Raw genomic sequence first — 11,263 nt, 5'->3', positions numbered from 1 at the left:
GATAATGAGAGAATTTTATTTTAGAACGTTTATGAACTCGTGTTTGGATATATTGTGAGATGAGGGAGGTAAAATTACTATTGTGGAATAAGGAATATGAGGAGGCGGAAGGGGAGGAAGAATAAGAGCTCACAAAAAATATAAAAATAAACATAAATCGCCGAAAGCAGTCACGACAGAAGGCACGATAAATTGCTACATGGAAGCAGATGCTTGCATTGAGTCGCTATTAACAAATAATCGCTTCCGTCCCATTCTGTTTGCTCGCCATTGTTATTGCGATCTTTTCTGTCAATCATTACAAAATACGTGAAGCAGGAAAACAAAGTTCTTAGATAATAAGATATGACAGAGTTGCTAAAAATGTGTTTTCACAAATGCAAAAATATTTCGCAACTCGATTACGTTGATTATCTTTACAAAACTTTGAATCTCTGCCAAAATCATTTTAAAAAGTCGCAACTGGCAAGCAAACCTACCTTTGTGTGACTCGCCGATTTCATTGAAACTTTGCACACTTGCAGAGTAGGCAAAAATAATAGGTACGTATTTTTTTTTATCGGCAATGGTCAGCATTAAAGGGGTGAAATCGACCCCCAAAGTTGAGGGTATTAGGGCATCGTCATGATGTTTCACATAAAAGTAATGTACCGATCAACACGAAACTTTACTATCTAACATAAAAAACATTATTTTTGCCTACTCTACTAGTGTGCAAAGTTTCAATGAAATCGGCGAGTCACACAAAGGTAGGTTTACTTGTGAGTGACAAAAATAATCAAGAAATGATTGGAACATTCGTAACAATTTATTTAATCAAAAAGTTTTTTTCTAAAGGAGAGAAAATAATTAATTCTAGTAATAATTACTTCATGAAATCTTGAAAATGATTGAATGCTAAAGATCACAAATTTTGTTAGCAAACGGTTAACTTTAATCTCCTATTATTCACCCGTTTTTCCTTTATTCTGCTTTTACTATCTCTTATATTTCATTAATATCTCTTTCCCTATCTCCTTGAATACATTCGCGATTTAAAAATGTGATTTGTCCGTACGCCGAAAAGATATGCTAACAGGACAAAGTAAATATCGCTTTTAACAACGTTGATATCGAAGTAGGGATAAAACAAATAATGATATGCTTGCATCGTCACTCGACAGATTAATGGTCAAATCAAAGAATTGTCGAGTTCAGTCGCTGATGAACGTGTATTTACAAAATCTTCGTCCCATGTTCAACCATCGAATCACTACAATCGATGAGAAAATTGCTTCCGACAACGCAAAGTAACGCGCATTTTCTCTCTTTTTCTGTTTCGCTGCTACTGCGAGCTTTGGCGATTGCGACAAGCAACTTAAGTCTAATTATTAGTCCTTACGACTTTATATTACTAAAGAATACTATCTTCTTTGCGCGAATCGCGTAAACTTAGTCACATGTCGCGATGAGTAATTGCTTGACGCTCGGATAAATTCTCTTGATTTATATTATTTTAGTCCGTAAAAAATAGCGATTAGTATATGAGCGTACGTATATAATTTCTTTCGCAAATACAGATATATATATGTATATATATATATACTATGTACTAGAACGCGTGTGTATATTTGGCTTGTGAGTTGATAACATGTAGATGGAAGTATGAGCATCTATGTAAATTAAACGCGCGCGCGCAACAATTGTAGCAACAAGTATTGCAACAAATTAAGAATAAAATCAGTAAACACTAATATTTCTATTGAAACGTTGTGAAACGATGCAACGACGCGATAATAAGAGCGAAAGTAAGAGAGCAAAAACTAAAAATTAAAACGTCCTTTGTGAATATTTTAAAAATTTTCTTAACTTAGCTCAACGTATCTACAATACAGGCATCTCTGATTATAACGAAATTCTATTAAAACAGACCGGGGAAGGGGATATATCGCATCGTGATTCTATTAAGTATGTGTGCATTGTTCCTGAAAAAAGAACATTCTTCAAAATCTGTAAACCTATCATCATGTTATGCAAAAAACAGATATTTAAAACTGACGATGTAAACGATCTCGCTTTGTGTTGCTGTAAAACAGTATCGCAGCGAAGGATTATTCATCCGCAGTCTTGTGACTCCCGATTAAATTCATAGCTAAAAACAATCTTACCGATGCTCATATCGCATGGTTTACGCGTTCTTTATTCCCTAGCCCAAGTCTTCAAAGCGTGTTACGTTTTAATCATTTAAATGCTTTACTTTCGCATCAATGTTATAATATTACGCTGCGAGTTAATGACACAGTCGTATAAATCAAAGTTTTAATTGGTCATTTAAAGAATAATTAAATTGTGCAAATACGTTAAAGAATATCGTTTGAAATTTCATTTTTTGTAATTATAATCTCTATGAGATTATTTAAGAATCGAAATTAAAGTCTGAACTTTTTGTGGGATCAATTCAATGTAAAAAAAAGAAAAGAAATAAATCTAAACAATATTGTCAAAGATGAATTACTATGTTCTTAAAAGAACAGGTAAATAAATAACGGTGCATTGTTATGTCGGGACTTTAAACAGGCGGTAAAGCCCACAACGTTGCAGTTTTATCAGCGGAAGTACTGAGAAACGAGAACTCCGTAGGATGCCAACGTCCGGAGATGACTTTGTCCTGATGTTGAGCGACTACGACGCTAGGTAGAGGCATTGTAAGATCGCCTGCAATATATTTCATCATATTGATATTACTCGATTGTTACAACACTCGTATTATAAATAAATTATTTGTTTCAATACGGTAAGTAATATTTCTAAGAGATTAAAATCAACAAGAGAAATTCACCTTGCAAGTCTGTGAGTACCAATTTGTTGTCATATCCCGCCGTCAGTAAGTAATACGCCGACGGTGAGAATCGTATGCTCCTGATATCTGCCGCGTGAGGTTTGAAGCACTGTACCGTTCTACCGCCGCGAATGTCGAAGAGAACGCAGCTACTGTCTTCGTGGCCAGACACCAACAGTCGGCCAGACGGATCTACGCACAGCGCAGCTACGGGACTACCGACCTGTAATGGAATCAAATGCTGATCAGACAAACAATACTGTTTCTATTCTTGATAATCAGAAATAACGTCCGATAATCATTCGATTTAGATAGAAGAAAATAACTAATTTTGTGCAATTAAAAGAGATGCTGGTGCAATTTAATAATGTAAATCGAATATTTATCGGACGTAGAATTCGATACGATGTCGTAACAAAACAGAAAGATGCTGATGATGCAAGGATTTTAAACAATAATAGAATTTTTTTTAAATGTTATCCATTTTAGTCTTCTTTCTCTCTCTCATTTTTGGTGATCACTACAAACATATCGACAGAGAACCCGACTCACCCGGCTGCCAGGTACCGTCGCAGGTGTAACCATATTGACGCAGCTTCTCGTCCTCAGATCCCAGAATCTGACTGTTTTATCCTGCGATCCGCTGACGAACATCGCTCCGCCCCAGTTGTAAAGCGTCAGCACGTGACCGCTATGACCACTCAAGGCTTGGAAAGGTGTACCGGTCGTGCAATCGGTAACATAAATTTTGCAGTCGCCAGCACCACCGCTGATCAAAAGGCTCGATTTATTTGACGTGTCCTCGAGGAAGCACAGGTCACGCACTGTACCATCGTGCATAGTCAATTCGACCTCTTGCCCTAAAAATTAAACGTAAAAAATACAAAATCTTGTAACGATAGTAAGAGAGGTACTAATTCCACTAATAACCAGATTAATATAACAAATCTGATTAACGATTACAAATTAATTACATTATCTTTCTAAAGGATCCGTAATAATTATATGAAAAATTGGGTCCCGGTGAAATGAATTAATTTTCACATAGTGTAGCTTATCGTGTAATGAACAAAAATATCATATCAAAAACATTCATCATCAACAAAACAAACAAAAACATCATCACCTACATTATATGAAAATTAACTTTTATCAGGATCTAATTTTCGTACAATTAATGCGAGATTCTTTTTAAATTATGAATTATTTTTCGATGTTTAAGCTACAAACTCTGCGGGTTTTGTAGTTTAAACTGCTTTCAAAAATGCAAACAAAGAAATTTAGTAATTTATATATTCGAATAATGAGAAAAATTCAGAATAGAAATGAGCTAGATCTATAATTCAAGACTTACTTTTAAAAAAATTAAAATTTTTTAATAACATCAAGATTACATCTATAGTATATTCTCTATAGTATATTCTCAGAGAGAAGTTTTATCGAGAAAGAAATATTTACAATAGTAAAGAAACATTTCTTTCAAAGAAATAAATCAAATAAATTTTTTTATTTTATTTCAAAAAATAATGTTCAAATTAAAGAAATTTTTTTCTTTAACCATATAGTAAAGAAACATTTCTTTGTATCGAAGAAACCTTTCTCTGGGTGAAGAGACCTTTCTCTGGGTGTACTTTCGATTAGATTCAATAGTACCTTCAAGATTCGACGTATCGGCATTAAAGCGCATTAACTTGACAGTTTTGTCATTGCTTCCGGTCGCGATCAGCCGACCGTCCGGTGTCCACGCGAGGCAGTATATAGAGCCTTTGTGATGCTTCGTCCTCTTGAAGAGAACGGTAGGTTGATACGTCTGATGATCCTCCCTGAAAGAGGAACATGGAATTCTATTAAGCACGTGATGATATGCAGCAAACATTTCGACAATTCGCAATGGCATAAATCATCCATCTGAAAAAGGAGATTCCATTTCGCTCTATTCCACGAGCCATTAATCTGTCTCAAGAAGGAAGAATGCTCGAGTTCTCGCAAACGTCACTTTCATCGAGCTGTTTTCCTTCCTCGTTTCCAGCTTTCATTAACCGCGTCTCTAATTGAAGTCGATATTGTGTACACCGGCTACGGGATTCCACCGTGGAAACGAAAGAGGCTCGGGGATCTCGAAGAGACGACGCGCCACCGCTTTCACGGCGCCAGTTCTTATGCAGATTTTAATTAAAGCACTGCTCTTTTCCCACCACACGCAACCGACGCGTGTGAGATCGCGATCGCTTAGCTCCTCTCCCCCCATATATCTGCTGATCAAGATATTCATCCATAAAATCTTCCCCGATGTTAATTATTATTCGTCCCCTTGAATCTGTTCGACTTGAGCATGACGCGCGAGATTAACGTCACTTCTGCTGCAATTTCCAGCGAGTGCCGAAGGGGAACGACTTTCGAAAGTGACGATACGATTATTCGAAGAGAGGCGGTTTCTCCGGATAATAACGACATAATTGGAGAAGTATTAAATGATAAAAATTATAGCACAAGTAAATTATATGTATACAATTATTTTATAAAAATACAGATGTAGTGATGTTAGAAATTCTCTCTTGAAACATGAGATGAGAAATTTTGCAAAAAAGATTCTTATACTAAAACTAAAATAAAGTTTATTAAATTCTAAATTTAATTTGTAATTGATCAAAATCTAATAAATTATAATAACTATAAGTATGAAATAATTGCAAAATTAAGTCTTGCTATAAATTTTAAACTTGATGAATAACTCTCTTATGGCTTTACTTGTGTACACATCCTGCGTGATGAAATATCAGGAGACAATTGTTAGAATTAAAATAGTAAATTAAAAATGTCGGCAGAAAAGAAACTTATATTCCTATTTGCTAGAGCAATTCTATAACCTTTGAAAAAAACGCTAATCTTTTTTTATATTTTGTAAGTTGACACAAAAATTGTGCGAAAAAAGAAAAATACAATAAAAAATAGAAATTCATGAAATGTAAAAATATACTTTCACTTATCAATCGGGTGTATGCGTGTTCATCGTGTTTGAACGTGCCTATAGTTTATGTTAACTATAATTACTATTATTAGTTTTCACATTTCATTCTTTAGCATTTCTTTTCACTTGTACAAATTAAAATTATACAAATTCTCACTAGAATATTTAACGTGTAATTTATATATTCATTCTATTTTATTCTTGAGCAAATATCTTTTTTACAATCTCGACAGCGCAGCACTCGCCAACAATGTTACTTTAATCAGAAGCACAAGTAATGAAACCGCAGACTTACTGTCTGTAATACAATGACGTAAATGTCAACGGCGTGAAGTGATATCTCAATTTTAAGTCGAGCAATGGGATTACGTCGCTCTAATTGAACAATCACGGAGTTTCTCGATAGTCATCTCGATATTCTCACAAGCCTCATAACAACATTGACTTTTGCTCCTATCGCGACACCGAGTGTCATGGAGAACAATCTCTCGGCACCTCGTAATTTTACGCAGCACTCAAAAAAAGATAATCTAATTGTAAAGTGAAATTTCCGGTAATCTCATATTCTAAGCAGAAACTTTTACAGAAAGAGTATTCCTCTTCCAATGCACTGGACTATTCATAAAAAATGTATTGGAAATTATTCTAACAATTTTCCTATTGTATGAAGAGGAATATATTTACTGAAAGCGGAGTGCCCTCTTACGAGTAAATTATATTAGGAACAGCAAGATTTTTACTGCAGATGCAAAACGAAAGTACTCTAACTGTAAGAATATTGTGCTTAGCATATTTTTCTCTCGATTTCAGAAGATTCCTCTTGAGGCCGTATATAAGAATAAAATCCTCTAAAATTTAGCGGTTTCTGCTAATATTAAAATTATTTTTTTGGGTGAGGAAATTACGAGCGCGTGCGTATCATTAACGTATAATTGCAGCAGCGTCTCTGATAAAGTAGTCGCGTACTTTAGGACATTAAGTAGATTTTATGAGCCGTTTATTCACACGTCTTATTGTAACGTTATAGAATATAGAGGAAAGGCCCCTATTATGAGATACCGAGTTCATTTTGGGTAAATGTTAGAAGTCTACAGGCAGAATTTAAAAATATAATAGGTCATTTTGAAGGAAATTTAATAAACTTTAAGATAACGTTACATACAATTTAATTCAAATTCAATTTTTTTTTAAATTAAAGAAATGTAAAAAGTGAGCAAATCGCAAAATGAAAAAATTGTGCTCCTAATACGAGATGTCCCTATTTAAAAATATAATAGGTCATTTTGAAGGAAATTTAATAAACTTTAAGATAACGTTACATACACAATTTAATTCAAATTCAATTTTTTTTTAAATTAAAGAAATGTAAAAAGTGAACAAATCGCAAAATGAAAAAATTGTGCTCCTAATACGAGATGCCCCGAAAAATCGATAGTAAAACGCAAAGTATATCAGTATTGCAATTAAAAAATTTTATTCAATGTTTCTAAAATACAAACAAACACAGCCAGCGTACGCGAAAAATGAGCATACGATAGATTATACCCAGAACCCGTTTTCAGGTAGTTGGAATCAACCATCGCAGATATAGGCACTCGACATCCATTCCAGTTGTCTTTTTTATTATTATTTTACAATAACATTTATACTTTAGCAACGATTTTCACCAAAACATAGGAGCATGGGTTATTTCATATTAGGAATACCGTGGGTATCTCATATAACGATTTCCACCGCGTCTTATGGTTTTACGATCATCAAATCTAACTTCTATAATTAAACAATTCAACATATCCCGTATTTTTATATTAGTACGACCTTACTCTATCACTACATAAAGAATTTATTAAATAATAAACAAGATTTAAATGCTCATCTCAATGAAACTTGAAGACATCCAAATTCTAAAAATCTTGTTTTACAATGACTACAGGCACGATCTAGTAATGAATTTTCCACTAAATTAGTTTTCAATCTAAGAGCAATAAATTCATGGTGGAGCCAATAGATAGCGTTTATTAGTTTAGCAGAAACGCCGCTATCCATATTAGGCGCCTATCTCATAATAGGGAGCTTTCCTCTACTTATAAGGCGGTGCTTGTAAAACACTTTGTAATTTGTATTCGATGGCTGTCGAAGTAGTAATTCCGACAGTTACGCAAGACGCACGCGTATGTCGCACACTTTACGTTTTAAGTAATACGGATAGGTATAAATTTTCTACGGTGCAACGGTAATTTATTTCGCGTGCGCAAACTTTCTCGACGCCAACGAGAATCGTTCCGCGCGCGAAACAACAGCCTGAACGGAGTACGAGGCTGCTCGCAAACGGATAAATGGAAATTGTTGCGCGTTATTGACTTTGGACACAAATTACAGCTCGTTGAACTTACCGGAACATCGTAATACAGCGTTAAATGAGTACTGCCGTGAATTGCCGTACATGGAATATTCTGTGAGTGAAAGGGGACAATTTGTTGTCTATCTTGTAATGCAAAACAGATTGTCTTAAGGTATAACGTAACGCTACCTCAAAAAACGAAATTACAATTCCATTCCAAGTAATTACTACACGTCGTGTAGACATAATTTTTTCCTTTTTATTATTCTTAATTATAAATTCGTTATTTATTCATCCGCGATTACTTTACGTTCTCCGGTTTTTTTTTTATCGCAAACTGACGTTATTTTTTATGATCCATTTTCATATGTTCTTTTTCGTTCATTAAAACTTCGAACTAATTGGTCTTAGAATTAATTTGAACTTTAGCAAAAATTCTCGAATTTTTCGATTATTATAACGCGTTTATAGTTGAAAGGCAATTATATTCAAGAAATCAACGTATTAGAATTATGCGGAATTATTCTGAATTCACGTACAAATGTGATGGCAGGAAAGATAAAATATTGCGAATCGCGCGTTCAAGACGATGTAAACGGAAACAACATGTTACAGCATGGTGATGGTAACCGGTAATGGAAAAAACTGTACCAGCAATTCACATTCGCTGAACACGCAGGAATGCTCCGTTTGGCATGAAGGCCTCCGCCGCTCGTTAGGCCAGCACACCCGCGTAAAATTAGTTTAGCAGACGCGAATTTATACTTGACCAGCCTCAAATTTACATACGATGAAGCTCTTTTGTTACGTATGAGTGACAACAAGGACTTGTCGATTATAATTAAAGCAGCTCATAATCATATAAGATTATTCTTAACTTTCTGTGAAGTTCATTTAATATGTATCCTTTTTTCTTAAATAAACCAGATTTTTTTAATGCAACAAACCAGCAATTTGCAAGAATCTTGTTTCTCCATTAATCATTAATTTCTAAAACGCTAGAAACTAATTATATTCTTGGAAATTGATTGAAGAACATTATCGCTCGGCAAAATAATCATTACTAACCTGTTTCCCATTGATGCAAATTTGAGTCTAAAAGGTTAGCATTTGTAATGAAAAACGGTACATACAACAATCCAAGGTTTTGGTGCATACGTTATTGCATAAATAATATTATACGTGTATTGCATGTGTACATATTACAAAGTATAATATCTCATCAAATTACAGTTTGCGGTAATATCGAATTCCTTTTCTTGCGATAAAGAATATCTATTGCAACGTGGGAGAACGCATTTGATTAATCTCTGTTCTAATTACACCGCGGAGCGAAGTTGCGTTGATATTATCGCATCAAGATGATAGATAAACCGGAGCTTATTGAATAGCGTGACGCGTTCCGCTGTAAGACCCGTGATTTCTCTCGCGCTTTACGTCGGCATTTTTCGTGATGCGCTATCTCGGGATCCGAAACGTGTCCACCACAAGTAAAAACGACGCCAAGCTCGGCTGAACAGGATTTATCGTCGCAACGACAAGCAGCGAATTTTAGCTCGCAAAACGCGCTTATCGCAGATGTAAAGTTGTTTCATCGTCGACGATTCTCCCCGCGTATCCCAACGATCGGATCAGCTTTTAGCCGACTTGTAATTTACAGTTATTTTCGCTGGATCCGTTAAAATATATCACAGCTCTCTCTTCTTTTTTGTTTTTTACTTTCGTTTTTTTTGTAAATTATTTTTATACTCTGTATATCATGGTCGCTTTAATTTGTTCTTAGAGGGCGTAGCCGTAGAACGGTATAATAAACGGTATAATAAATACAACATATACACAGAAAAAAAACTATTCTTAAATCAACCATAATATATTCATATATAAGCAAAAATATTATAATCTTGCTTCAAAGATATCAATCTTGATTAAATTTATTTTGATGCGCGCAAGTATTACTTTGCACTTAATTCAAGACTTGCTCAATTAAAAATCTTATATCAATACAAATTCAAGATAAAAATTTTTAAAGAAAGTTTACAATATTTTTGCTTATATATAAGTATATTATGGTTGATTTAAGAATAGTCTTTTTTTCTGTGTACACAGACTTATATTTTTGCTTATATATGAGTATATTATGGTTGATTTAAGAATAGTCTTTTTTTCTGTGTACACGCACTCTCTCTCTCTCTTTCTCTCTCTCTCTCCTTCGCAGAAGCGCGAATGTAAGTTTATTCGGTTTCTTCCAACTTAACAGAAATCATATCTCCGTTACCTAAATTTTTCGGTAATCGCATAACGTGAACCCATTCGTTATCTTTGCGTAAAACCACTAACGATATAGTGATATCTGTAATTCGTCGAAGAATGCGTATCCGAGACTGTCATTATCCAACGATATGCTATCGCGAAATGGCTCACACACGATAATCATAAAGTCTGTTGCAAGCACGAGACAGGCGGCAACGATCACGTTATTTCCGCGCTTCGATTGAGTTGCAATTGCAATTTAACGATTTCTCGAGCGTCCGGTGCGAAACGGCTTCCAGTATCATATAGGACTTCCGCCACTGATATGAGGTGCATTTTGTAGAAAGTTCGTTCCACATTAGTAACTAATTAATTAGCTATGCATACTTAAATGATAAACATAAAACTGTTTTATTTCTAAAAGTATTTAAGTATCAGAATGTTCATGAAAATATCAATTTTTAAATTATATATTAATTTGTCTCGAAAAGCGATTCGAAAAATTATTACAAATAACTTAAATAATCAGAATTATAGGATATCAAAATATTATGAGATTATTTTATAACATATTTAAATTATATTTTGTAATCCCAATTAGAAGAAAAGTGAAAACATCATAAACTTATCAAACAATCCCGAATGTATAATACTGGAAATTCCCTAATGATTAATAGACGTGATATAATTAACCGTTGTCTCTGTAACCGAGTACCCGGGTACCCATTTCGTACTTTTGAAACTGAGCTATACACGTCCAAACTTGTTTCTACGCACAAGAGAAGGGATGGGGAGGTCATAACAACCATTTACATTCACATAGAAAAATTCCTGCGTGGGTTACCGTTACCCGGGTACCCCGGTTATTGAAATTATTGATTATAGA

General features: G+C 34.4%; 1 protein-coding gene across 8 annotated transcripts in view; it reads right to left on the bottom strand.

Moving 5' to 3' along the window:
- Positions 1 to 715: 715 nt before the first annotated feature.
- Positions 716 to 11,263, bottom strand: part of LOC108766709 (WD repeat-containing protein 47) — a 75,551-nt gene continuing 65,003 nt past the window's right edge. For all 8 annotated transcript variants that reach the window (XM_018516172.1, XM_018516171.1, XM_018516170.1 and 5 more), the window contains 4 exons: positions 4,472 to 4,641; positions 3,371 to 3,678; positions 2,819 to 3,041; positions 716 to 2,694 (listed from right to left, as the gene is read on the bottom strand). In XM_018516172.1, the coding sequence (XP_018371674.1) occupies positions 2,549 to 2,694; positions 2,819 to 3,041; positions 3,371 to 3,678; positions 4,472 to 4,641 (847 nt within the window). In that variant the 3' untranslated portion in view covers positions 716 to 2,548. The remainder of the gene's footprint in view (positions 2,695 to 2,818; positions 3,042 to 3,370; positions 3,679 to 4,471; positions 4,642 to 11,263) is intronic.

This window comes from Trachymyrmex cornetzi, unplaced genomic scaffold (genome assembly GCF_001594075.2).
Source record: "Trachymyrmex cornetzi isolate Tcor2-1 unplaced genomic scaffold, Tcor1.1 scaffold61, whole genome shotgun sequence".
NCBI lineage: Eukaryota > Metazoa > Arthropoda > Insecta > Hymenoptera > Formicidae > Trachymyrmex > Trachymyrmex cornetzi.
The sequence above is the reverse complement of the archived record's forward strand: the minus strand, read 5'-3'. Positions and strand labels throughout refer to the sequence as shown.